The 27944-nt window shown below is 38.6% G+C and overlaps 1 protein-coding gene across 2 annotated transcripts; it reads right to left on the reverse strand.

The window, feature by feature from the left end:
• Nucleotides 1–924: 924 nt before the first annotated feature.
• Nucleotides 925–25286, reverse strand: LOC122083374 (thiamine biosynthetic bifunctional enzyme TH1, chloroplastic). 2 transcript variants are annotated; one of them, XM_042651159.1, is made up of 11 exons: nt 25151–25286; nt 24607–24948; nt 24407–24481; nt 23559–23634; nt 23394–23469; nt 21366–21500; nt 12289–12353; nt 12049–12176; nt 4497–4566; nt 4313–4400; nt 925–1753 (listed from the first exon to the last, which is right to left on the reverse strand). In XM_042651159.1, exons 1-11 carry the CDS (start codon nt 25190–25192, stop codon nt 1222–1224), a joined length of 1629 nt encoding a protein of 542 aa, XP_042507093.1. In that variant the 5' UTR covers nt 25193–25286; the 3' UTR covers nt 925–1221. The 2 variants fall into 2 exon arrangements, with proteins under 2 accessions (XP_042507093.1, XP_042507084.1); XM_042651150.1 differs by having other exon boundaries at nt 4313–4566.
• Nucleotides 25287–27944: the final 2658 nt, after the last annotated feature.

Consider the following 27944-nt stretch of genomic DNA (forward strand, 5'->3'; position numbering starts at 1 on the left):
TAAGAATAGGTGGTCATTGACCTTATTAGTCCCTACTAGGTTGACTATTGACGAACGACGCTCAATAGAATAAGAAAAAAAAATTCTTAAAATAGATTTTGAAAAAAAAAAAAAAAAAGAGAAAGACCGAAAAAAAAATAACATTATAGAATGCTTACCAAACACAATTTTAGTACTTTTTTCTCTTTCTTCTTTTTAGAGGTATACCCCAAGAATAGTCGAACTTGCGCTCTCTTAATTGTGACATGACAAGTAAATAAAGGACCTCAAATCCAGAAATTTTAGCATGATCTAAACTGTCACATTACAATTATTGAAAGGCAAGCTATTCTACTTTTGGGTGAGAGGTTGTGTCGATCCTCCTTTACAGGGCATTACCATTCTTCTCTCTTGACAGATATACGAAGTGAAGTCGATGACGCTTAGCCTGAAATAACTTTATAATAAGACGCTTTAAAACCAATCGCAGGGTTGCATCACCAGTAGAGAAGTATGGATGAAGGAAAATTTAGACCAAAACAAGCTGAGTTTCTCTTCACCCACGATAAATGAAAGAATCCCCTTACCATGGGCATGTAGACCCTTCCATTGAATCCAATAAAGGCATTTGTGATCATGAACAATAGGATGTTGGAGCTACATCATGAACCTAAAGCCCAATCATAGGGTAACATGACTCACATCAACAATTTCCTCCTCTACGGACCAAGTTAAACTCATCCAAAACAGAAACAAGAAAACCAAGTTCTATAGCTAAGTTGCAAAACCTGCTATTTAGAATCTTTTTCCTTTTTCCCTTCCATGTTTTTTTGGGTAAAATCCTTTTTCCCTTCATACAAATATACGATACAACTTTAAAGAAGTAAGTACACCTTTAATCATATTCTGGTGGGTACCAAATTACCAATACTCGAACCCTAATCATATAGAAGGATCCCCTTTTTTACCCCTTTTGGGTATCCAGTGTTCTCTCTCCAATCCATTGGAAGAATGAGTACAATTTAAAATCAAGAAGCAAGTCTGCACAAACAACTCTGTTTATAGTGCTTTCAAAAAAAAATAAAAAAATAAAAAATAAAAAATTTACAATCAAATTATCGAAGCTCATTTCTTGAGTTATTCCAGTGTTCCGTTGTCAGCTCTCTCAATTGATATAACAATGCTCTTCAGCCTACTTATTTTTCTCCGGAATTAAACATATTATCAGCCGCATGCGCTGATTCACTTCGACCTTGGCTTAGCACTCATTAGCAATGAATGCAACTTTCTGGTGTCACTGGCGATACATTCGCGATCAAACAAAGCAGAAACAACAGCAACACCTTTGAGATTAGATGCATCAATCTCCATAACAGCAAGTGCATTTCTAAGACCAATACCTCCAATGGCGACAACAGGTAATTTGGAGGATAAACACAGAGTTTTTAAACCATCCAAACCAATAGTGAGATTGTCCGGTTTTGTGGATGTTGGAAAGACACCTCCACAGCCAATATAATCAGCTCCATCAGACCATGCTTGTTGGGCTTGCTCTGGGGTTTTGCATGAGACACCAATGATCTTTTCAGGGCCTAGAAGTCTGCGGGCAACATGTGCTGGCATGTCCGACTGTCCAACGTGCACACCATCAGCATCAATGGCAAGAGCTACATCCACTCGGTCATTGATCAGCAAAGGTACTCCATAGGAATGGGATATTTCTTTACATGTCTTGGCTGCGTCAATGAAGTCCCGCGTTTCAGCCTTCTTTTCTCTGCAAAATTGAATGTACTACTAAGCTAGCAATCCAGTATGTTGAACTTACAGAGGAATCAGTTGACTCTCCAACCCCAAACACAACCCCCGAAAAAAAATCTACATGGAAGCACTATATGTCACTCTGTTGAGTAATTTCTACTTTAGAATACTTGGGTAAACAGTCTAAGATTGTTCTAAGATTATATTGCCTGAATTAAGTAGAGCTTGCTAACAAGAGGTACATCTTTAGTTTATAAGAAAATAATATCTTTGATGTATGGAGATTTGTTTTCTGATGTACAATATCATACAAATATCAGAGAGAAAAAGCAGAGAAATCAAAAATAAACTTAACTAAGAATAATTTGAAACATGAATTTTGAATATACACTTTCATCTAAACAAATGTGTTAGACAAATGAAAATATCAGTGCATTAAATATAGAATAGGAAATCAACAGCCACAGTAAAATATGCATATGAATTAGGTTATTATGCACCCATAGTTTTATCACTACAGTTTATATGGAACTATGTACTCTATCTGCAGGCTAAGAAATAACATCTTCAACATTATATAATCCCATTGCTAACATCCCTACTGTATTCAAAGAAGAAACAGATACTAGTACTTTTCTTATAAAGGGAAGTGCTAAGGACGCATGGTTTTAAGTATCTCCGATACCGATACGATACCCTCCGATACGTATCTTAAATTTAGTCGGTCGATACGATACACGCCGATACGATACATTGAATTTTTTAAATCATTTCGTATCGATATATATCCTACAATACATACCGATATGCATCAATACACCACTAATACACATCGATACGATACGACATGCCTCGATACGACTCTATGAAAAATATAAAATTGAGGTAAAATGTATGTTTCAGTATGTATTGGTACGTATCGATGAGTATCGGTATGTATCGATCGGCACGTATCGGTATATATCAGCACGTATCGGTGAGTATCGATACGTATCGGCGCTACGGTCATATAATGGCCAATATGGGTAATTTTTCAGAAAAAAAAAACGATTTTTTGAAGGGTTTTTGTTCCAAAGTTGCTGTCAGCCGCCATATTTCTTTCTAACTAAAGTAGAAATCAAGGTTGGGAACAAGGATTTTACATTTATGGGACAACTACAGACCTTGAATTCTTAGTACGATACCCTCAATTTAGTGTTTATGCATAATACATGTTATCAATAGTTTTTTTTAACAAATTCTTTATGCAAAAGTGTTTAAAAAAATGTTTCCTATCCATTTATGTGTGTATCTTTAGCGTATCTTAGTGTATCTCCGATACGATACGATACCCTCCGATACGTATCTTAATTTTAACCGACCGATACGACGATCAATACCGATACTTTAATCCTTGACATTAGTGCATGTCTGTAGCGTTTTCCTGTTAAAAACTGTATATCATTATTCACTAAAAATAGTAAATTAATATAAAACCCCAAATGTCCTTTAATCATTGAAAAAACCACCCCATTAAGATAAATACAATTGTGTCCAATGTCTTTCATGTGAAAAGAGTGTATACATATACCCATGATAAATACAATTCTCTCTCTCTCTCTCTCTCTCTCTCTCTCTCACACACACACACTCACACACACACAAACACACACCCACACCCACACCCACACCCACACGCACGCACACACACATGCATCCGTGCATACAAATATTTATATAATTATGTCTGGTACTAAAAGTTTTTGAAGGGCTGTAAATGATTGCCACAATCCCAACACAAGTCCTGTTATTCACTACACCCACACCCACACCCACACACATACACACACAAGCACGCACACACACATGCATCCGTGCATACAAATATTTATATAATTATGTCTGGTACTAAAAGTTTTTGAAGGGCTGTAAATGATTGCCACAGTCCCAACACAAGCCCTGTTATTCACTTGTACAGTTTTCAATCCCAAACTAAAATTTTTGAGGACCTAAAAAAAAATTTAGGCACATGACTACAAACAGGCAATATTCTAAACATGAAAGATACAATTTATAATAATTTCTATTTCACTACTTACTCCTATCCAAAAAAAAACTACCCTTTTTTTGGGTTGAAAATCCATTCTAAAAGTCAAGATATGGAACTTGTTCATGTTTCTACAATTCTCTTTTCATGGTGTAATCATTAACCTTCTGAGCATCTATATTACATGGGGAATTGCTGGAAAATGAGTTTTGATAAGTGAGATGTTAATGCATGACATGAGCAGCAGTCACCTCAAAAGGTGCTTTCTTTTCCTTTTAGTCCCCCTCCCTCTTCCTTCCTTTCCCCCTTCTTCAAAGAGGCCAGTCTTGGTGGGAAAGAGGGATTATATCTACTAAGTTTATGTTTTAAGTGATACTGTGAATTGCAATTAAAGTTCCTTAGAAGTTAAGCTTTTCAGTCCCAATAGGCTCAAATTGGATTCAGGTAGGCCTCAGGCTGAATTGAATTCCAGGTGGAACAGATTTAAGGACTGAGTGGTCAAACTCTTCTGAATGGGCTCTTGTAACTCCCTAGCCTGCCTGGACTAACCTCAGCTGGATGATAGTAGCACCTCCTTCAATGGCAGCTTTAACAGCATCAGAAATGGACCGGCCCCACTTATTATTCATCCCTGAATCTGTAACAGCATATACGAAGAGATCATTTGGATTGAACCCCTGTATCCTATAGGAATTGCCATTGCTGCTAAGCTTGAATAGGTGATCAAATGGACCTTGTGGCCCATTTCCAATGGGAAGGTCTTTGCTATAATCAAGGGCAGTCTCAACAAAACGTTTAGCAATCTGCAAAATAAGTAGAATTCTCAAGATGGTTGCATTGCCCATTTGACAAAGTAATCAAATAACAAATATTATTCACAGAAGCAAACAGATATATGATTGTGCACGAAATAACAAAAATAACAAATAAAGTCCCTTAAATCTAGGCAGAAAGAATATTACACCTTGGCAGCTAGTAACAAACTGAATATGCAGGTTTGACCAACAAAGCATTTCATCTCCTTACCGAAGGATGAAAGAGCCAACTGGACAATTATTCATCAATAAGATGGCCTTCACAGATCAAGAAAGAAAATCGGGATAAAGGAAAGTTTTCTTCATGTCCATTATCTTAGAGAAATTTGATATAGTCTCTGTTGTGTGTCGATATAAATTGTTGTGGCCCTTACTTAACAGCTCGAGCTTTTGGGATAAAAGCAGTTGTAACATGGTATTAGAGTCGGCTTGTAATATTTTTTTCCTACGGTCAATACACACTCCCAAATCCCAATGCACCAGATTGTAAATTTGTAATTATTACCAGCCAAAATTATTGAGCATACATGGAGGCCTCCTTCCAACTGTTGGATCAGAATCCTCTTTTAATGACATCATATATTCCAATCTAAGAGTTCAAAGGACAGTCTCAAGTAAGCACTTATGTAGTGTTGTTTCTCATGAGAATGTGTGGGGTATTCAGGTAATTATATACCAATTTATGCGTGTATACTGCCTTTTTTTTATACCGTATTGCTAAAATTTAAACATTCAAAACCTGTGCTATCCGTTTTTCTTTTCTTTCTTTCCTGTTTTTTTATTTTTCAAGAATTTTGACAGATCTTTTGACCATCCCCCCCTTTTTTTTTTTTTTTTTTTTTTCTGTTTTAGGCGTCCATCCTGAAAAAGTTTATTTCCATTTCCATTCTCCTAACTATGGCGCCCCTACATGTTGTGCCCCCTTAGTGCCACATACAGAGCCGTGTGTGGGCCTGCATGTGCCAGGGGGTGGCGTGTTGTTGTGAACATTGTTATGGCCCTTACTTAACAGCTCAGCTTTTGGGACAAGCGATTGTAACAGTCTCTTGATGATTTGAAGGGATTTTGATTCTTTAGAACAACTGACAATAACTGCATTTACCAAAAATTGGATTCTATGACTTTTAGCTCTTTTATAGGAGTGAATTTTTTTTGCTTCTCATCCTAAGAATAATTTCCTCTTTTTTTTTTTTTTTTTTTTGGTCGGGGTGGGGTGGTGGGTGGTGGTGGTGGTTGGAATCAATTATGGAAAGTGTTTATTTACTGTGACGCTCACCTCTACAAATCAAAAGAAGTGCTTCCCAAAAAAATCACTCTAGCAAAATCAGAAGTGATACTGTACATGGCAATCTTAGAAGGCTTTGTCTTTTCTTCTCATGATTTGACCTATAAAAAGCAGTTCCTCTTATCACTTTTCCTGCTTAGTTGCCCAATAAATCCATACTTCATCTGCCTTCTTCACAAATGTAAGAGAAATTCTTATCTACACATCAGACATTTCTTTTTAAACAGCAGTCAAACCAACTGGACTAAGCCTTCTCCCAACTAAATGGGGATATGGGGATCCTGTTTCACCATTCAACTCAGTTTAAAGCCATGTTTGTTGTCAACCCAAAGCTATTCATATCTACTCTTACCATCTTTTCAAGTCATTTTCAGTCTAGCCCTCACATCTCCAATTTGCATCATATTCCTCCTCCTCACCAGTGGACTGAATAACTTCCTTTGCAAATGTTGATATCACTTCAAACTATTCTCCTTAAACTCATTTCCTATTGGAGCCACTCTGTTGACAATGGTTTTAAAGATTGGTATCAGCTTGTTCATATTGGCCAATCCAGAGAAGTATCAGATAAGAACACTCCAGATGGTCCTGAGCAATCTGGAAAGATCCAGAAGGATGCGAAATGAGTCAGTCTGGGACTATCCATCCTCCATTACTGATCTTTAAATCCTTGCTGTTGAGTCATGAGTTGATCAGTGCAAATCAATTAACCCTTGTCCTATTTTGAGCCAGTGAAATGAAATCAGTTCTGATATTATGTTCTATTTAAAGCTGTTAAGTTTGTCTGGAATTCTTGACCCGTTTTGAAGATTGACCCGATCCGACATATTTTGGCAGCGACCCGAATGGGAAGTTTTTTTGAGATTTGTGATGGAAGCAGAGGGGTTGGGCCGATAGGCCCAAGCCCGGAGCCCATCATTGATCTCGTATGGGGGTGTGGGGTATGGTTCGACCGGATCGACCGCGTCCCGATGGGTCGACCCGCAACTTGGAATATATATAATGTACTGTTGCTTGTTGAGAAAGTAATTGTATTTTGGGGTTTTCCGAGCTAGGGTTTCAGGGCGAGTTTTCTCGCCTTTGCTTGGGTGTACTCTCTCTTCTGCATAGTGAAACATCTTCTTTGCCCAAGGACGTAGCACACCACCCTGGTGTGTGAACCTCGTTAAATCTCTGTGTCGTGCGGATCTATTGTCTCTTTATTTTTCGTGTTTCTTGATGTTTGATCTAACAAACTGGTATCAGAGCTTTGGGTTACTTCGATCCATGACTTCAACGAAATACGATATTGATAGGTTCGATGGCAACATCAGTTTTAGTTTATAGCAGGTTCAAATGATGGCTGTTCTCACGCAACAAGGTTTGAAGAACACCCTATTTGGGAAGGTGAAGAAACCTGCAACTATGTCCGATGATGATTGGAGCGATTTGGATGATAAAGCCCTTTCAGCTATTCAGTTGTGTCTTTCGAATGATGTTCTACAGGAAGTTCTCTTAGAAAAAATGGCTGCAGAATTATAAGTGAAGTTAGAGAATCTCTACCTCACCAAATTGGTTGAGATTTGGTGAGGTAGAGATTGAAGCAACAACTGTATACCCTTCATATGGGTGAAGGTACTTCTATTAAATCCCACACATTTGAGTTCAATTCTATTGTTACTGATTTGAAAATGATAGATGTTAAAATAGACGATGAAGATTTGCCTCCATCTTATAAGCATTTTAGGAATACCAAGATTTATGGTAGAGAGACAATCTCTATTGAGGATGTCAAAACGAATCTGCAAAGCAAACAGAAGATTGATGATGAGTTGACACCTACCAATAAATCTGATGGTGTTGGTTTGGTAGCTAGAGGGAGAACGAATGAAAGGGGTTCAGATGGTGACAAAAAGAAGGTTAGATCAAAATCTAAGCACAAGAATTTGACCTGCAATTACTGTAAAAAAAATGGGCATATTAAATCTGAATGTTATAAGCTTTTAAATAAGCAGAAGGCAGGTGGTGGTGCTCAAAATCAACAGAAAAGAGATGATTCTACAGAAGCTAGTATTGCTGAAGATGAGAGTGAGTCTGATATGCTTTTGGTGACTGATGACAAAGTTAGATCACAGGATGAATGGATTCTTGACTCTCGTTGTTCCTACCATGTGTCCCAATCGTGAACGGTTCTCCACATGCGAATCAGTTCGAGGTGGAGTTGTGTTGATGGGAAATAATGCTTCTTGTAAGACTATTGGAATGGGAACGATCAATATCAAGATGTATGATGGCATTGTCAGAACCTTGTCTAATGTTAGGAATGTCCCTGATTTGAAGAAGAATCTCATCAGTTTAGGCATTCTTGATTCAAATGGGTGCAAGTATACAGCTGAAGGTGGAGTCATGAAGATCAGCAAGGGTGTTCTATTGTTAATGAAAGGAATCAAGGTTGGCAATTTGTATCTGTTGCAGGGTACTATAGTCACTAGGTCTGTTGCAGCAGCTTCATCATCTATGTCTGAATCAGATGTCACAAATTTATGGCACGTGAGGTTAGGCCATATGAGTGAAAGAGGGATGACATCATTAAGTAAAAGGGGCTTGTTGTGTGGTCAGAGTACAGGAGCAATGGAGTTCTGTGAGCATTGTGTGTTTGGGAAGCAGAAAAGAGTTAGTTTCAGTACTGCTATTCACAGGACCAAGGGAACTTTGGACTACATTCATTCAGACCTATGGGGGCCTTCCAGGATTGCTTCAAAGGGGGCTGGTGCAAGGTACTTTCTTACTTTCATTGATGATTTCTCTAGGAAGATTTGGGTCTATTTCTTGAAGCACAAAAATGAAATATTTGTCACTTTCAAACAATGGAAGAATTTACTTGAGAAGCAAGCCGGGAAACAAATTAAAAGGTTGAGAACCGATAATGGCCTAGAGTTTTGTGAAGGTGACTTTAATGAGTTCTGAAAAAATCAAGGTATTGCAAGACACCATACAGTTGTTAAAACACCCCAGTAGAATGGATTGGCAGAGCGTATGAATAGAACCTTGTTAGAAAAGGCAAGGTGTATGTTATCAAACGCAGGATTGGGCAAGGAGTTCACGGCAAAAGCAGTTAACACAGCAACCTTGTTGGTGAATCGATCTCCTTGCACAGCTATTGAGTGCAAGTCTCCAGAAGAAGTTTGGTCAGGTAAACCTGCAGACTACTCAAATTTAAAAGTATTTGGATGTCTTGCTTATGCACATGTAAATGAAGGAAAGTTGGAACCTAGGGCTAAGAAATGCATTTTTCTTGGGTATGAATCTGGAGTGAAAGGATACAGGTTGTGATGTCCTGATCCAAAGTCTTCAAAATTTCTTATTGGCAGAGATGTTACTTTTGATAAATCTGCTATGTTGCATCCTAGGAAAGAAGCTCCTGTTCATTGTGATGAAGGTCAAGAAAAATCTAGAGAGAAGATGGAGTTTGAAATTGTTGGTTCATCTTCAAACAAAACACAATCTACTTCAGTTCAGCTGCCTACTTTCACTGAAGGAAATGATCAAAAGAATCAAGAAGAAGAGCGGTACAACATTGCCAAGGATAAACCAATGAGGAATATTAGACAACCACAAAAGTATGGGCATGCTGAATTTGTTGCTTATGCATTGTCTATTGCAGATACAATTGAAAATAGTGAGCCTACAACATATTCTGAAGCTGTTACTTCAATTGATTCTACAAAATGGTTGATTGCCATGAATGAGGAGATGGAATCTCTTCATAAAAATCAGACTTGGGAGCTTGTCAAGTCTAGAACAGGGAAGAAAATTGTTGGTTGCAAATGGGTCTTCAAGAAGAAGGAATCTGCCTCAGGTGTTGAAGATGCTAGGTACAAGGCACGTTTGGTTGCAAAGGGCTACAGTCAGGTACAAGGAATTGATTTTAATGATGTTTTCTCACCTGTTGTTAAGCATAGTTCTATTTGTGTCCTACTTGCTTTAGTCACTATGCATGATTTGGAGTTAGAGCAACTTGATGTGAAAACAACATTCTTGCATGGTGAACTAGAAGAAGAGATTTATATGCATCAACCTGAAGGGTTTGTTATTGAAGGTAAGGAGGACCATGTATGCTTGTTGAAGAAGTCCCTATATGGTTTGAAACAGTCTCCTAGACAGTGGTATAAAAGGTTTGATTCAGTTATGGCTAGTTTTGGATACTCCAGGTATCAATATGACTGTTATGTTTATTTCTCTTTGATGGGTCATTCATATATTTGTTGCTTTATGTTGATGATATGTTGATTGCAGCAAAAGATAGGAATGAGGTCAATAGGTTGAAGGAACAATTAAGTTCTGAATTTGAGATGAAAGATTTGGGGGCAGCAAGGAAGATCCTTGGTATGGAGATCAAGAGGGATAGAAAAGCAGGGAAGCTGTGGCTATCTCAACAGTACACTGTGAAGGTATTGAATCGTTTTGGCATGAAAGATGCCAAACCTGTAACTACTCCTCTTACATCTCATTTTAGACTTTCAATTGCTCTATCACCTAAGACGGATGAAGAGGTGGAGTACATGTCACGTGTTTCATACTCTAGTGCAGTTGGCTTTGTTATGTATGCTATGGTTTGCACTCGTCCTGACATTTCACAAGCTGTCAGTGTGGTGAGCAGATATTTGCCATGTCCAGGTAAAGCTCATTGGGAAGTAGTGAAGTGGATACTTAGGTACTTGAAAGGGACCTCTAGTGTTTGTTTGGAGTTTGGGAGGAATGGTGATAGTTTATCTGGTTATGTTGATTCAGATTATACAGGTGATCTTGACAAGAGGAGGTCACTCACAGGCTATGTATTTACTCTTTGAGGAAGTACAATTAATTGGAAAGCTCCATTACAGGCTACAGTTGCATTATCTACTACTGAAGCAGAGTATATGGCAGTGACTGAGGCAATTAAAGAAGCTATTTGGCTTAGAGGTTTGTTGGGAGAACTCAGCATGGATCATGGGGTGACTGTTGTCCATTGTGATAGCCAGAGTGCTATTCACTTGACTAAAGATCCAATGTATCATGAGCACATTGATGTTCGGTATCATTTCATAAAAGAGAAAATTGCTCAAGGTAATATTCAAGTGTTAAAGATTGGCACTGAAGACAATCTAGCTGATATGTTGACTAAGCCTTTGTGTGTTGGTAAGTTCGAGCATTGCTGGAACTTACTTGGTGTTTACCGTATTTGAGTTCAGCCCTTTGGAGGGTTATTGGAGAAGATGAAGATATTAGCTATTTGTTTATTTGTTGGAGGAGAATTCAAGCCAAGGTGGAGATTTGTTAAGTTTGTCTAGAATTCTTGACCCGTTTTAAAGATTGACATGATCCGACATATTTTGGCAGCGACCCGAATGGGAAGTTTTCTGAGATCTATGATGGAAGCAGAGGGGTTAGGCCGATAGGCCCAAGCCCGGAGCCCATCACTGATCTCGTATGGGGGTGCGAGGTATGGTTCGACTAGATCAACCGTGACCTGATGGGTCAACCCACGACCCAATGGGTCAACCCGTGACTTGGAATATATATAATGTACTGCTGTTTGTTGAGAAAGTCATTGTATTTTAGGGTTTTTCGAGCTAGGGTTTCAAGGCGAGTTTTCTCACCGCTGTTTGGGTGTAATCTCTCTTCTGCCTAGTGAAACATCTTCTTCTTCGCCCGAGGACATAGCGCACCACTCTGGTGTGTGAACCTCGTTAAATCTCTGTGTCATGCGGATCTATTGTCTCTTTATTTTCGTGCTTCTTGGTGTTTGATCTAACAAAAGCCATGGCAGCTCTTTACACATATGCACTCATGGCCTTTTTCACCAATTCACCAAGGCCATTTTTCCATTTACCACACCAATTTCCACCATGTGATTCCTTCTTACAGTGCATTCATCTAAACCAACTCAATCACCTTCGCTCCTTGTCAAATATAGGTGCAGCTCTTAAGTTCCCTCAATGTTTTTTGTTTCTAATTCTATCCTCCCTAGTCTTGCAAATCAAATTAATAAATTCATAAGAGATACACTCATTTTATGCATTAACCAGCATTCAGGAACTTCTAAACAGGACCCTACTAATCCTAGATGAAATGGAAGGCCAACAGTGGAAAAACAAAATTTGCAATTTTGCAATCATTAAAGTATTACAACATATCTGGAAGTCAGAATGCACATAAGAAAGTACCTTGACAGCATGTAGGATTGAAAAGCCTTTTGCTACCTCAGCCGCTATACATGAGGCCAAGGTACAACCGGTTCCATGAGTGTTACGAGTTTTTACACGTGATGCAGACAGCTCATGAAAATTTTCTCCTGTGTGAACAATACAGTGAATCTAGTCGAGGTTGCAAAAACTCTCATTTTCAAAACTTGAAAGCAAGCAAAGTACTGCTGCATAAGAATTCAACTAATACAATAAGCATACCATCAAAGAATATATCAACAGCATCTGAAGAATCTGGGAGGTCACCACCCTTGACAAGTACAGTTCTGTAGAGGAAGAAAATTTGTTGGTTTAAGAAAAAACTATTTTCATGGTAGATTATATATATATATATATATAACAGTAAAATTTATTGCAAAATAATAGCTATAGTTACACAGCATAAGGCCCAGCCAAAACAGCAACATTCTGAGCCCAAGAACCTAAAAGGAGGAACTACATAATGGGATTGATGTAGATCGCAGGAACAAGGCCAAAACCAGTCCAGTCAGCTGTGGGATTCAACTGCTGCGAGAGACTGCCTGGTCAGGTGTGGTCCGGTTCGTGGGTCAGATTTTGAGGAGCATATCATAGGAGGTTTAAGAGATCAGATTTCATCCAGCTGTGTGTGACCTTTTTGGGAAAGAAATTGCTTGCCTATGGACAGCTTGAATAAGCTAACTTCTAGGGAGATTGATTCCAGATTGTGTGGGCCCCACGGCCAGCTAGCATGGAGATCAGTCAAAGATTACTTGCTTTGCGTGGAGGACTGGCTACCATAGATTCATCTGTAATTTTATTAGATGGATTTTAATTGGTCTTTGTTTCAATTTTATGATTTATTCAGTTGTATATGATGTAATCAGTTTTAGAAAGCAATCTAGGATTAGTTTCCATTCAGTTTGCTTCTATTTTTAGACCTCCATTCACGCATGGAGAGTTTTGATTGTAATTGCCTTACTTTATAAATAAAGAACAAAGGCCGATCACAAGCCATAGTTGTCGTAGAGCATAGGCGAGCCAAGGTGTTGGAGAGGGTAAAAAAACAAGGCGACCAAGGTGCCCGCTTAGGCGAGCAAGTTGACTAAGGCGCCTGGCCACAAAGGCGTCGCCTAACAACTTTGTCTACCTCTAATGATTTGATGAAGAAAAAAAAAAAGAAAGCGTTGGTTATTCCAATGGCTATTTGAGGCTGTATAGGAAAGAGTCCTATGTGAGGTGAGAGACCTTGTGGGTGAGATGCACAAAGGAAGAGTGAGAGACTCGACCCAACCGATCCCCCTTCTCCATCTATCTTCTTCCTCACTTCAATCCTTTGTTCTATTTTTTTGATATATTCTGCAATAACCTGGTACTGGGAGCAAAACGAATCACTATTCTCCATCATTTTTTCTGTTGGAAGAAGCCCTAGTGTAGAAACGCAACCCTAAAACGATGCAGAAGATAATGGAAAAACAAGATCAAGCAATGCACACAGATTTATGAGATTCGGCAAGATTGCCTACGTCCCCAATGAGATGAGATCCTGCTTCACTATCAATGGAGAATAGAGTTACAACGCTCGTCCCTCACACCTCTCAATATTGCTTGCATTACAGAAAAAGAAACCATCGTTACAATTATATAGCATAAAACCCTAATCCAGAAAGTACACAATTGCCCTCAAATAAAAAATTCGAGCGAGGGACTGTGCCCCTTACACCCCTTGCAACCCCCACGGCCCACTAACCGGCTAGTAGGACCGTCATCCTGCCTGTAGAGGCGCTGCACCAGTGCTCCCTGGATTAAACTGTGACAGAATACAAGACATTGTACACCAACAATCTCCACCTTGGCTTGAATTCTATCGAGCCTCCTGTAAAGATAACATGTAGACGTCTTCATCCTCGTACCTCATCAGAGGTACAAACCCGCACTTGTTTGGTGCGTCCCTCATCTTCAACAATGAGTAATATTAACCAAGTCCAAACAAGACTCGAACTTCTCTGTAGTAACTGGCTTGGTAAACATATCTGCAGGATTGAGATCTGTATGAATTTTTCTCAAGTAAATACTGCCTTCTGACACAAGCTCCCTGATCTTGTGAAATCTCATATCAATATACTTGGTCCTTACATGAAATACATGATTCTTTGCAAGATGTATGGCACTCTGACTGTCACAATGTAACACTGTACCTCCTTGCTCCAACCCCAACTCACGAACCAGTCCAGCCAATCAAACTCCTTCCTTGGCAACCTCAACTGCCGCCATGTACTCTGCCTCTGTAGTGGACAATGCAACTATAGATTGAAGCATTGCCCTCCATGATATAGGTCCACCAGCCAATATAAATATATACTCTGTAGTAGACCTCTTGTTTAAATCACCAGCATAGTCAGAATCAACATAACCCGCCAATTTTGTGGAACTTCCCTTGCCACTGAACATAACACCCATATCTTTAGTCTTGCTCAAATATCTGAAAATCCACTTAATTGCATTCCAATGCTCCTTCCCTGGATTACTCATGTATCTGCTAATAACACAGATTGCATGAGACAAATCTGGCATGTTACAAACCATAGCATACATCTCCCAATTGTGCTAGCATAGGGGACCTGAGACATATGCTCCACCTCCTCATGTGTTATAGGGCATTCTCTTTCAGATAACTTGAAGTGGCTAGCTAACGGAGTGCTAAACGGCTTACCCTTTTCCATGTTGAAACGCTCTAGTACCTTTCCAATATACCTCTTCTGAGTTACCCAAAGTTTACCTGCATTTCTATCTCTAAGGATTTCCATGCCAAGGATCTTCTTAGCAGCACCAAGATCCTTCATCTCAAATTCAGCACTCAACAAAGACTTCAAAGAGATTATATCATGTTTGTTCTTTGCAGCAATGAGCATGTCATCAACATAAAGCATCAACAAAATAATAGAATTATCATTTGACACTTTATAATAAACACAACTATCATACTCACTTCTTGTGTAGCCAATCTTCATCATGTGGGAATCAAAAAGCTTGTACCACTGCCTAGAAGATTGATTAAGACCATAAAGCAACCTCTTAAGCAGACAAACATGATCTTCCTTTCCCTGCACCTTGAAACCTTCAGGCTGTTCCATGTAAATCTGTTCCTCCAAGTCACTATGAAGAAATCCAGTCTTCACATCAAGTTGTTCAAGCTCCAAATCATACATGGCCACCAAGGCAAGTAGTACCCGGATCGAAGTGTGTTTTACCACTGGAGAGAATATTTCAGTGTAGTCTATCCCCTCCTTCTGTGCATAGCCCTTGGCTACAAGTCTGACCTTATACCTTTCACGCTCTTTCTCAGATGCTGCCTTTTTCTTACGAAAGACCCATTTACACCCAATGATTTTTCTTCCCTTGGGTTTTTCCATAATCTCCCAAGTCTTGTTCTTCTGTAGGGACTCCATTTCCTCCATCATAGCTACCATCCATTTATCATGATGTGTATCACTCAAAGCATCATGGTAGGAAGATGGATCACCTGTACCTACAATGAGGGCATAGGCAACCATGTCCTCAAACCCGTATCTCACAGGTGCTTTATGAGTACAGTTCCCTTTACCCTTTTCCACAGTATAGGGAACTTCTATTGCTTCTTATTGTCCTAGTAAATCACTAGAAGACTCATTCTCTCTTGTTGTTTCTGACTCACCAAACTCCACATGCATAATAGAACCTTCTTTAATTTTATCAACTGCGTGTGAATTGCAATTTGACTTCACCATATGAGACTCATCAAACACAACGTCCTTGCTAACCATAACTTTTTGTGAACTTAGATCCCACAACTTGAATCCCTTTACGTCTTTCTTAAAACCAAGAAAGATACAGTGCTTAGACTTTGAGTCTAACTTGGAACGCTGCTCACTCTCAACATACGCATAGGCTGGGCAACCAAATATTTTTAAAAAAGAATAATCTATTGGTTTTGCTGTCCATACCTCTTCGGGAATTTTGCAATCAATCGTCTTTGATGGAGACCTGTTGATGAGGAAACATGTCATATTCACTGTTTTTGCCCAAAATCTTACTCAACCCTGCATTTAGCCTCATACTCCAAGCTCTTTCTATAAGTGTTCAGTTCATCCTTTCAGCTATACCATTTTTCTATGGTTTCTTTGGAACTGTGAAGTGACGTGTAATCCCTTCAGTTTTGCACAATTCTAGAAACGGCTTGTACGTGTACTCCCCTCCATTATCTGTTCTCAAGTACTTAATATTTTTTCCTGTCTTCCTTTCTACCTCAGCCTTCCATTCCTTAAATTTAGTGTACACTTCACTTTTATGCTTCATGAAGTAGATCCAGACTTTCCTTGAGTAATCATCAACAAATGTCATGAAGTATTTTGCCCTACCTTTAGATTTTGTTGTTGAAGGACCCCATACAACGCTGTGTACATAATCAAGCACCCCTTTACTCTTATGTTTTGCAGTTTTGAAACTAACTTTGCACTGTTTCCCAAATACACAATACTTACAGAAGTTCAGTTTACAAGTTTTCACTCCCTTCAACAGTTTCCTTTTATGAAGCTCCATCAATCCTTTCTCCCATATGCTCTAATTGCATATGCCACAGATAGGTATCATCTATATCATATCCTGCATTTATAGTCACGATGCTCCACCTGTAATAGTGCTCCCTATGAGTCTGTATAGGTTTCCTGTTAGTTGTCCCTTCATAACAACCAAAACACCCTTAATAACTTTGAGAACTCCACATTCTGCTATGTACTTGCAACCATTTGAGTCAAGTGCCCCCAAAGATACTAAGTTTTTTCTTAATTCTGGTACATGTCTCACATCAGCTAAAGTTCTTACTATCCCATCAAACATCTTGATTTTGATAGTGCCTATCCCAATGGTCTTGCATACAGCATCATTCCCCATTAGGACAGACCCACCATTATATGGTTGATATGTATCAAACCAATCCTTATGTGGACATATGTGATATGAACATCCAGAATCTAAAATCCAAGAATCTGAGGGTTGATTCTTACCTAATGATATAGAGAGTACATCTCCATCATCTCCATCTGAACTGTCAGTCACGCTAACTTTTTCAGATGCCTTATCTACACCTTTCTTCTTCAACTCCGCCTTCCTCTTCAAGCACTCTCTTTTTAGATGACATTCCTTCTTGCAATAGTAACAAGAGACCTTTGTCTTTGTCCCTTTTGATTTCGATCGACTCTTCACAGATCCCTTCTGATTTGATCTCCCTTTTTCCTGCTCCTTGTCACCTCCGAAAAGACCTTCTCCTTGAGATTTCGTACTACTGACCTTCTTCCTTGTATCATTGGAGGGTAGCCGCGACTTCATCCATCTCAAGGGTCTCCTTCCCGTCTAAGAGAGTCGTTACCAGGTGATCATATGATTCTAGGACCGACGACAGCAACAGTAACGCCTTGTCTTCATCCTCGATCTTACCCTCCAAATTTGCAAGTTTACTACGATCTGATTGAACATGTTAAGATGCTCTAATAGATCCGTACATTCCTCCATCTGTAGAGAATACAATTGCTTCTACACGAACAACTTGTTCGTTAAGGACTTCGTCATGTAGATGCTTTCAAGTTTTGCCTATAATTGCGGTGCAGATTCGATACCTATAATATATTGTAGAGCATCATCAGAAAGATTTAATCGAATAGCACTTACAGCCTTTTCCTCCATCTCTTCCCAATCTTCGTCAGTAATTTTTGCAGGTTTCTTCGACTTCCCCAACAATGTTTTCGCCAAACCCTGTTGTATCAGAAAATACTTTATCCTTTGACGTCAGAGGGTGATATTGTTCTTCCCATTGAACTGCTCGATATCATACTTGACATTCGATCCCTTCCCTGCCATCGTGATAGTAAAACCCTAGAAAATAGAAAACTAGAGCTTTGATACCAATTTGTAGAAACACAATCCTAAAATGATGCAGAAAATAATGAAAAAACAAGAACAAGAAATGCACACAGATTTACGAGGTTCGGCAAGATTGCCTACGTCCCCGGTGAGATGAGATCCTGCTTCACTATTAATGAAGAATAGGGTTACAACGCTCGTCCCTCACACCTCTCAATATTGCTTGCATTACAGAGAAAGAAACTCTCACTACAAATATATAGCGAAAAACCCTAATCCAGAAAGTACCCAATTGCCCTCAAGAAGCTGCACCAGTACTCCCTGGATTAAACCGTGACGGAATACAAGACATCGTACACCAACACCTAGAAGACTGTACAATCGAGTGTCGCAGATATTGAAATATTGGAGGGCAGATTCCAACCTGTGGCATCTTTTCTGTTCAGGTGTTCACAGAACCTATCAACAGCCTACTGTTGGTGTCTTTCTAATTTTCCTGTTGCTAGAATCCTGTGTAGAATTCTACTATTTTGATTTAAGCCTATCAACTGGCAGCAGTCCCACTGATTGGCTTTGAAGCCAGTGAATCACTGGCTCAAACCATTAGCAAGAGATACTTCCAAACCTTCCACAACCATGTTTAACCAACAAAATATCTTCATCATGTTTTTCATCTGAGATTCAACAGAACAAAGTGTTTCCAAATAGAGATTCAAATATAAAACAAAAGAATGAAGTTATCAAGCACTTAATAATTTGGCACTACAACTTAAGCAAAAAAGAGAAGTCATGGGAGCCATTAAGTATATGGTTAACCTACAAGTTTCAGAACTGAAAACATGTCCTAGGAATGGATCCAATGCAACTAATCAAATCCCTCATTTCAAGACTCCCACCATGGTTTAAGATAATGGAATTGGTCTCAGTATCGGACAGGGCCAATAACAATCTGTATCGGACAGAAATAACCATGGTTGTCATTTAAAAAAAAACCAACTTTTTACCTTATTGCCTTTTGTCCATACTGTTCCAGCGATACAGTATCGGCCAAGATTCGGGATCGGACAGGGCCGATACCGATCCGATCCGACTAATTCAGGCCAATCCAAATCCTCAAACCATGCTCACCATGTGCAATAAAAGTCCAAGTCAATTAGCAGGATTCAGAATTTCCAGATTGGTCATTAAGCACTTCCACACACTTGAAACTAGGCGAAAACTACAGTTAGAATGCAACAAAATTCCAAAGACATAGCACTAATTCCTAACAGGTCAATCAATATAAGTTTTGATCCAAATAAGTTCTCCAAGTAAAACATCAGAATCTACCTTCTTACAATTAACTAGTAGAAACATAAGTTCCCCAAATTAGATCATGCTTTCTTCCTATTGGATGACTTGCCAAATGTTTACTCCTATCCTGAATCTCAGCTCTTCTGAAATGATCTCACTGATCTTTTTTCCCCAGCATAATTAATCCAAACTTCTTCCCTTCTTCCAGAAAGCAACCTCATTCACAGGTGCTTTTTTGATGGCCACTCAACAGGCAAACTGACATAGACAAGAGATTCAACTCTTCATATGCCGTTAAAGAAGCATCTTTCTTACCATTAATGCAACCAAAATTTAATGATTTGAACATTAAGTCAACCAGACAACAATGCAACTTAACATTCGCGAATCTGGAATATAACCGGGGGCTTTTCTTTAGACCTGCCACAGCATTTGACTCGTTCACTGAATGCTTCCGGATGTTGTCCGCTTCACCAGATGTACGCATTATCAATTAAAGGTGGACAATGCAATATTTCAATCAAACACACCCTAAATTGAGCAGCAGCTTCAGACTTGGATAGGCCTATAGCACAAGGGGCATGAGCCACAACCACCACTGAGTCCCTCCCCCCCCCCCCCAAAAGCTCCTTGTTGGCTGTCAACATAAACCACACTGATTCTTGTTTTTTAATAATTAACACTTCTTTTCTATTTCTCAAAGCTCCATCCGTATGATATAAATATTAACTATTAGCTAAGTATTTCCCCCAACAATATGAAAATCACAAACCGAAAACTATTTTCAAAAGGTTTGGAAATAACTGATCAAATTTAGTTGTGACTAAAATTTACTTACCATTACAAATCAAACTCAATTGTTTAATTTTCGGATTATTATGTGGCTTCTGTTAGAGATGTTAGAGATTATGCTCCAAGCGTAGTTTAGAACCAAGAAATTTTGTTGGCATACGGTTGATTAAAAAAGTAACAGTAAGGAAAGCATCAGACCAAAAGGTTTTAGGAACATGCATGACAAATAGAAGACTCCTAGTGACTTCCATCAAATGGCGATTTTTCCTCTCAGCTACCCCATTTTGTTGGGGTGTGTCAACACAAGCCAACTGACGGACAATGCCACTATCCATAAAAAAAGTCCTAAAGACCACCATCATACACTCCCCCCTTTGTCAGAACGAACAAGTTTAATCTTGGTGTCAAACTATCCTTAGAGGCATAATCTCTAACATCTCTAACAGCTTCAACTTCACTCCAAAATTTATATATCTGTATTCTTAAGTGTCTAATTATTTGGTCCTTGAAAAATGATTCAGTTGATACACATGGCTCAATTGACTCATAAGTGGCACAACTGTCGATCAGACAAATAAAACTTCTGAAGAAACATGTACATATCATGTCAGATTAGAACTCTTCACTTGTATCCACAAGAATTCAAATTTGACAGGCAACATCTAATTTGATCATTCTAGCAAAAAAAGAAATAAATAACGGAAGTATCTGATATGAACAAACAAAATTACAGCCCTTGAATCCATGCCCTAGAAGTAGCTGTATCCATGTTGACAAGAAATGCAAGACTAATGTCTGTATCTCTCCAGTGAACGGCATGAATTTCATCCTGCTCAATTGTGGGTATATGTTTCTACTTTCTACCAAAAAAAAAAAAACTGGGGATATATGTCAGATCCCACAAACAATAGAAAGGACTAGAAGAATGACAAGAAGAAAGACATAAATGTATTAGGCATGGACTGGGAGTTCCATACCAACAACTTTCTAGACAACTTGGGGACTCGAGATCCCACTAAAACAGGGGGTGGATTGAAGAGAAAAGTACATTCTACCTTTAGCCTGTTTGTTTCCAGGTGAAATCACGTAATTTGTTTGACAATTTGCATATATTTTACTGAATACCTGAATAAAAACAGAGCCTAACAAAAGAATCTGAAATCTGGAACAGAGAACCATATAGAGAGGACAAAATATAACAGTGACCCCACAACTTTATCAGACAAGTTAATGAAATCTTTTCATAAGAAAAAGAAACAGAATGTACAATCATTTACATCATTCAGAAAGCATGAAGCTAAAGGAGAACCAAGACTCCGAAACGTTACAGAAGAACTAACCGTGGACCCAATCTTTGTATGGATTTTGCCGCAGCATGCATGTCAGCAACTGTTTCCAGATGTACACCACCAAGTAAAGCAGATGCCTCTTTCAAATTTGGAGTCACTATATCAGCCATGGGAAGAAGCTCCTCCCTGCAAAAGAGGATCCAGAAAACAAGATGCGTAAGATCCCCATAAAGTAATACGAGATGATTTTTTTTTTTTCGGGGGCGGGGGGGAGTTCCTTGTCTTCCCTCCACGAAACAAAATACAAAACACAGTATCATGGTTTTTTATTCCACATCTAACAACCTAGCATGTATAACAAGCACCATGCTCCACTCCTTTAGTTTCTATCTGGTAGAGTACCAAAGACAAAAGTTTTACTAAGACGACAATTAAATAGAATTATGTATGCAAAACAAATTGCATTTGGAATTCTCTAATGCTTCCAGGTTGTTCAAGTGATACAAGTACAGCTATAAGAAGATCGAGTTATAGGGTTCAGATGTGAAAGAATATTTGGCACTATAACAACATGATATGGACTTCACAAGGAGCTGAATCATTCCTACACATGAATTTTCCAGAAATTTCTCTCAAGAAAATAGAGAAGGGGGGCTCAATAAAGTATGTCATTCTGTTATGGTAGGATTACATCTCACTTCGAGTAGGGAAGTTCCAAAATTAAAATTAGTTACTCCAAAAGCTTAAGTATTGGGAAATTAGTTTCAGGTCCATCTTCCAGTCTAGTTTTGCGGTTATTTTCATTAATTTTCAGTAGTAGACTCTGATCTAACATACTTAAGAATGATTTATACATACAGCACTTGTTAGACTACTTAGCAGGCCAGGATATTACACCAAAAGGATTCCAAATTTGTGATAGCCATGCAAAAAGATCTCTTGAAACGTAATCCATATGTTGACAGAAAAGGAAGAATGGTTGGCCCTAGCAAAGAGGAAGATAGATGATCTTTAAGCTTGGAAATATAAGAAAGGGTACCCAATGCACGAGGCTCCCACCACTGCGGGGTCTGGGGAGGGTCATAATATATGCAGCCTTACCCTGGTCTGGAGAGGCTGTTTTCCAACTCAAACCCATGATCACTAGGTCATAATTGGAAATAAGTCCCCAATTATATCAGATTATCTATCCATTGAATAGTAGATTTTTTTTTTTTAATAGAATAATAGAGTTCAAACATAAAAATAAGGATGCAGCTGTTTTCCAACTCAAACCCGTGATCACTAGGTCATAATTGGAAATAATTCCCCAATTATATCAGATTATCTATCCATTGAATAGTAGAGTTTTTTTTTTTTTAATAGAATAATAGAGTTCAAACATAAAAATAAGGATGCAGCTGTAATCCTCAGCTTGAAGCTAGATCCCATCTCTGGTCCACTGCTGGTATATTTTTAACAGGAACTAGTGAAAATCTATTAAATCACTTATCTTTTGTGGCTGAACTTACGCACTCATATTGCAAGCCAGTTCCCATCAGAATGTAAATATTTGAGTTTCAACAATTTTTCACATGCTTTTGATACCTAATACGATAAAATGCATACAAGAAATATACTTCAAATAAGATAATGCCAATCATAACTGCATGGGAAGTGAAGGTCGCAACTTATAAGTGAATGGCTCCTGTTATGACATTGTTTCAAAAGGTCAACTTCAAGATGACTTCTTTAGAAGGGGGGATCTTGAAAAACTTAAAAACAGTCAAAGAATGATTCTTTTAGTTGACTGGAAGAAATAAGTTTCTGTCTGTCCAGATACAAGTTGAACATGTTTTCCCAGCTGCACACTAAAATACTTAAATTCAGCAGCAAGCACATACACAACCTAACTTGGAAACAAAGGAGCAGAGGGGAATCAAACAAACAAATAAAACAGCAAGTGGCACCGAAAGAGCATCGCATCCAGAGTGGAATAAAATCAGAATACAAGTGTATGAGAAAGTAACTCAAAAACAGTTATTTGGTTACAGAGCAAACAGCTTGCACACAAGTTTTAGAGAGAAAAGACTACAATACCGAATTGCATCAAGGACAGAAGGACCAGCAAGCAAATCTCCACTTGTAGAAACCATGACAGGATCAACCACTAAAACTGCCTTCAAAAGAGCGACCGTATCAGTTTAAAAGACACTGATTGGAAAGAAAATAGGGTAGGTACCCTTCTATGATAAAACTGTGCACCTTGAACTGGGAACTCCTTAAGTTTACGGCTTAGAACTTTGACCACCCCACTAGACGGAAGCATGCCTGTTTTCACCTGAGCATTCCATGTAGAAGTATTACATTATCAAAGGAAATTCAGCACTGTATTCAGCAAAGGAAACAGATATTAACGAGTTTCTGCACACCAAGAAAACGTAACCAAACATCAGGTTTTTAATCTAGTTTGCATGTTTGTAAGACTAAAGGCATAAAACTGGCTCGTGTTAACCAGAAACAACCCCAAAAAATTCATGTAAACAATGAAAACTTCCCTAGATGGCTTCAATTATCAACCTCATACAGCCAATTGCTGAAGGCAAAAGCCCAAATAAATTTCCACCAAACTCAGATGCCATTTTTTTATTTACTTTGTATTGGAAGTGATGGCATGATATTATGTTAAATGAAAAACAAAATGTGAATGAGGTAAAAATGACTCTGCAGAAATTTTCATACTACACCACCTTCAGAATTTGTTAATAAAAGGGGAAAAAAAAGTGAGTGAAAACTGTAATCCCAAAAAGGGGTTGAATGGCAAAAGCAATACAGTAGCCAAGAAAAAGAATAAAAAAACTTTGATTTACAAGGAAGGTGGGACCAGTAGGTAGGTTGATAAGTTTGGGTTTAGGGTTTGGGGCTAGTCAATCTAGCATATTTGATTTGGAGGACATAATTTTATTTTGAAAATAATCAATTAAGTTTAAAGGAAGAACAGCTTTTTTATTGAGACAGAGAAATACATGCATTCTTGAAGAAGAATACTATAGCAGAGAAAATTTTAAAATTCTAGAAATCACCAATTGCCTTTTGTACAGCTTAAAACTCACCACATCAACTTCCATATCGGAAAGAACTGATCTTAACTGTTTTTCAACAAAGCTCTCTGGCACCGAATGAACTCCCTAACCATAATTATCAAAGGATAACCCATCAAACTGTCAATAATTCAGATAGACCTAGAGAAATCATCATATCACATTATGTATTAAATCACTTATTCCAAAAGAAAGTAGGATTAAAATACAACCTGAACCCCAACCGTATTCTGTGCAGTAACCGCAGTAATAACAGTAGAGCAGTAGACTCCAAGCGCTCCACAGGCCTTAAGATCAGCTTGAATTCCAGCACCAGCTCCAGAATCCGAGCCGGCGACAGTCAATACATGTGGAACCTTTTGTTTGGAAGAGCCACTAACCCTTTTAGCCCCCTCGTCTTGCGTCGCCATTAAAGTTGGAATTCTGTATCTTACAGAAGTTCTGGGTAGCAATGCAAAGTAAACTCTGCGAATCTGCGCGATAGAACAGCTTGAAACACTTGCTAATTGAAACCCTTCTGGAACGATGGAAATTTGATCTCTTGGTAAGCCCTTCTGAGGAAAAAAGTAATCAAGGATAGGAAAATAAGCATGGATTTTGCTTTACACTTCATGGATGGAGTTGAAACTTGAAATTATAATAAGATAAAATGATAAAGAATCTTAAGGACATCAATGATTCATGAGACAAATATATTTTCAAGGGAAAGAGATTTTAAAGTGTTGCAACACGAGAATCAGAGAATCGAATCCCAACCTGAAAGGAAAGGGAGTGGAGAAGAGTTCCTGCGTAACCCATTAGAAAGAAAATGAAGGACTTATCAAAGTATCAAACCAATTTTAAAAAAATAATAAATAATAAAATAAATTAAAATTAGACAAGCCTAAAAGAGTTAATCCTTAGAATGTCGTACTAAGTTGGGTACTTGCCTTTACAATATTTTGATTTTCTTTTAAAAAATAAAAACATACAAAACTATCGGGATTAACTAACTTTATACATCATATCAACATCTTGAAAAAGTGATATAAGTCCTCTCATGTAGGGGTGTCAATCGGTTGGGTCGGTCTGGTTTCGATCGGGCTTAATGGGGTTTGAAGATTTTCAAAGGTTACACCGTGTCCGCCCATTTAACTAATCGGGCTTAGTTATTGAGGGCATGGTACACTTTATATTCGGTCGATCGGCCTCAGGCTATAATCGGGCTACTTTAATCGGGCTTTAGTCGGGCCTTAATCGGGCTACGGACATGTTTAATGTTAAACGGGTTTTAACCGGTTTTTAAACGGGCCCTCTTTAAAATGTGCACTTATATTCCGGCCCACTCATGCAAGCCCAAAAAAATGAAAATAAATCAATAAATGATACCAAATATAACCATTATTTAAGATGTGAACATGTCTTTACTTTTTAGTTTTTATTCTTTAATTTGAGGGGTAAAATAGGTATTCTACAATCATTAAAGGGTCGGGCCAAGTCGGTGCACTATAGGCCGGTCTCAGTCGGGCGTTATTTGGTCGGTCTCGGTCGGGAGCTCGACGGTCCAAGTAGCAAAACCGAGACCGAATATTTATAAACGGGCCGGGCTCAAGCCCGACACATTTAATAAACGGTCCGTGCCAGGCCGATCTATAAACGGTCAATCCTGATCAATTTAGTCGAGTCGGGCCACGAGTTGACACCCCTACTCTCATGGCTCCATATGATAGTCATCTTACATCCATTTTCTCTTGCCTTTCTTATTTGAAATAGAAGTCCTCTTGTAGCCAACTCACTATTTTTTCTTGGCAACAAATAATTTGTATGAGATAAGACATAATTGCCTTTGTGAGGAAAAACTCAACCAAATATATTTTTATCTTTTTCTGCAATGCTTGTAACAACAAGAGTCATGTGTTTGGCGGGGGTGAGGGGTAGAAGTGGTGGGTTGATAAGTAGAGGGGATCACCTGAGATGCACAAGATTTATCAGAAAACCCGTTAGAAATCTAATATTCAACCTGTTTTAGAATGAGATGTGGATCTGGTTTTTGAAGACAAAAAATTATTTGGCTTTTATGTTTCCAAACAAAATAGCAAGTGAGCATAAAAATGTAGAGGAAAAATTACACTTCATTTCTGGGAATATCGAAAGAGTTAATTTACAATATAGTGTTTATGTTTATGGTTTGAGACTCTAGGTAGAACAGGTATAGAATAGAATAAAATGATCCAAAAAAATAATTCACTTCACACAATCGGGTTAGAAGGGTTACGTTCGGTTGGGTTCGTAATCGTGGTTATAAACAGGTTGGCCACGTTCGGACTTTAAATGGTCAAACCTATCAGCTAGTCTTGCCAACTAAACTAGTTACTGCCCCCTTAAGGTTGAGTCTCTCAGATCCCACCCCCGCCCAATGGTTGCCTTCCCGGAGTATGTGTCTGAAGCAAATGGCCGTGAAACATTGAGCTAAATGTATGTAATTTGGTAGATAGATGTAATTCTCCAAGGGCAAGAAGAGGATCTCCTTTTGAGCAGGTTGACGAGCAAGAGGTTGTCACTCTCGATGATAAGAAAAAAAGAGATGTGGTAATTATTGTATTAGTCCTACAACGGGACAAATACTTAACCAACTAAGCAAATTAGTTGCCCACACACAAGAAGGATTAGATGGGTGGATAAAGATTATGTGTCGAAATGAAATTTAACATGTAGGTGCTACCCAGAAATTAACCATGTAAGCAAACTAGACCATTCCCTATACAACCAATTGTACCCTCGTCTAATTTATCACACCAACCTTCTATGTGGTAGAACAAAGGTATATATAACCTTCTAAGAATTCCATCAGTGGGTCACCATCCACCAAAACTTTTAAAATCTAATTCTGTTTCTAGAGAAGTTTTGGGCTGATAATTCGAACCTTTGGATATCTGGTTGATGTGGTAATATCTAGAACTGCAAGTTTCACTTGATCCATCCACAACACTCTATCCTTTTGACTTCATAACTCTTGTAAATCTTGGTCAACAATAGAACTAATGAAGCATCTCTGTGATTAGAAGATTTGTAGAGACGATCAAGTACTGTTGATTAGTCAACTTTGACCAAGTCATCAAGTACACAAATTCAATGGCCACTTCAATGATGCTAGAAAAATAGCAAGGACTTAAAATGCTCGAGTATAATTGACAAACTAAAGAAAATGATTTGAAGATAAGAGAACCTAACAAGCATGAAGATACATTCCTTATGGGCTCACTAATGAACTTATCATAAAGAGAGGGTTGGGCATGCCGGCCGCTAGCTTTTCTGGAGCGAGATAGTGGCTCCAATGGGGGGCTAGGATGTAAGGGACATAGTCGGGGCTCATTTCCAAAGGAGGGAGAGAGAGAGAGAGAGAGGGGTTGGGCATCCTTTTTCTTCAAGATTTTAGGGGAAGATATTCATGCACTGAGTGCAAGGGGAACCAACGATTTGTAAAATGGGAGGGGGGGGGGATGGTTTGGTCATTTCGACTCCCTACCTATTATCCTCGTTCAAAGGCCATTTGTGAGATTGTGCACAAAAT

The sequence above is a fragment of the Macadamia integrifolia genome, chromosome 1, assembly GCF_013358625.1.
Source record: "Macadamia integrifolia cultivar HAES 741 chromosome 1, SCU_Mint_v3, whole genome shotgun sequence".
NCBI lineage: Eukaryota > Viridiplantae > Streptophyta > Magnoliopsida > Proteales > Proteaceae > Macadamia > Macadamia integrifolia.

What these genes read in the sequence shown, in the direction of transcription:
- LOC122083374 (XM_042651150.1), bottom strand. Translation starts at nt 25,192, where the DNA reads ATGGGTTACGCAGGAACTCTTCTCCACTCCCTTTCCTTTCAG. An exon ending in TCCACTCCCTTTCCTTTCAG is followed by an intron (nt 24,949 to 25,150) that starts GTTGGGATTCGA and finishes TTTTTTCCTCAG; the next exon opens with AAGGGCTTACCAAGAGATCA. An exon ending in TGTTGATATATTCTTTGATG is followed by an intron (nt 12,177 to 12,288) that starts GTATGCTTATTG and finishes TTGTTCACACAG; the next exon opens with GAGAAAATTTTCATGAGCTG.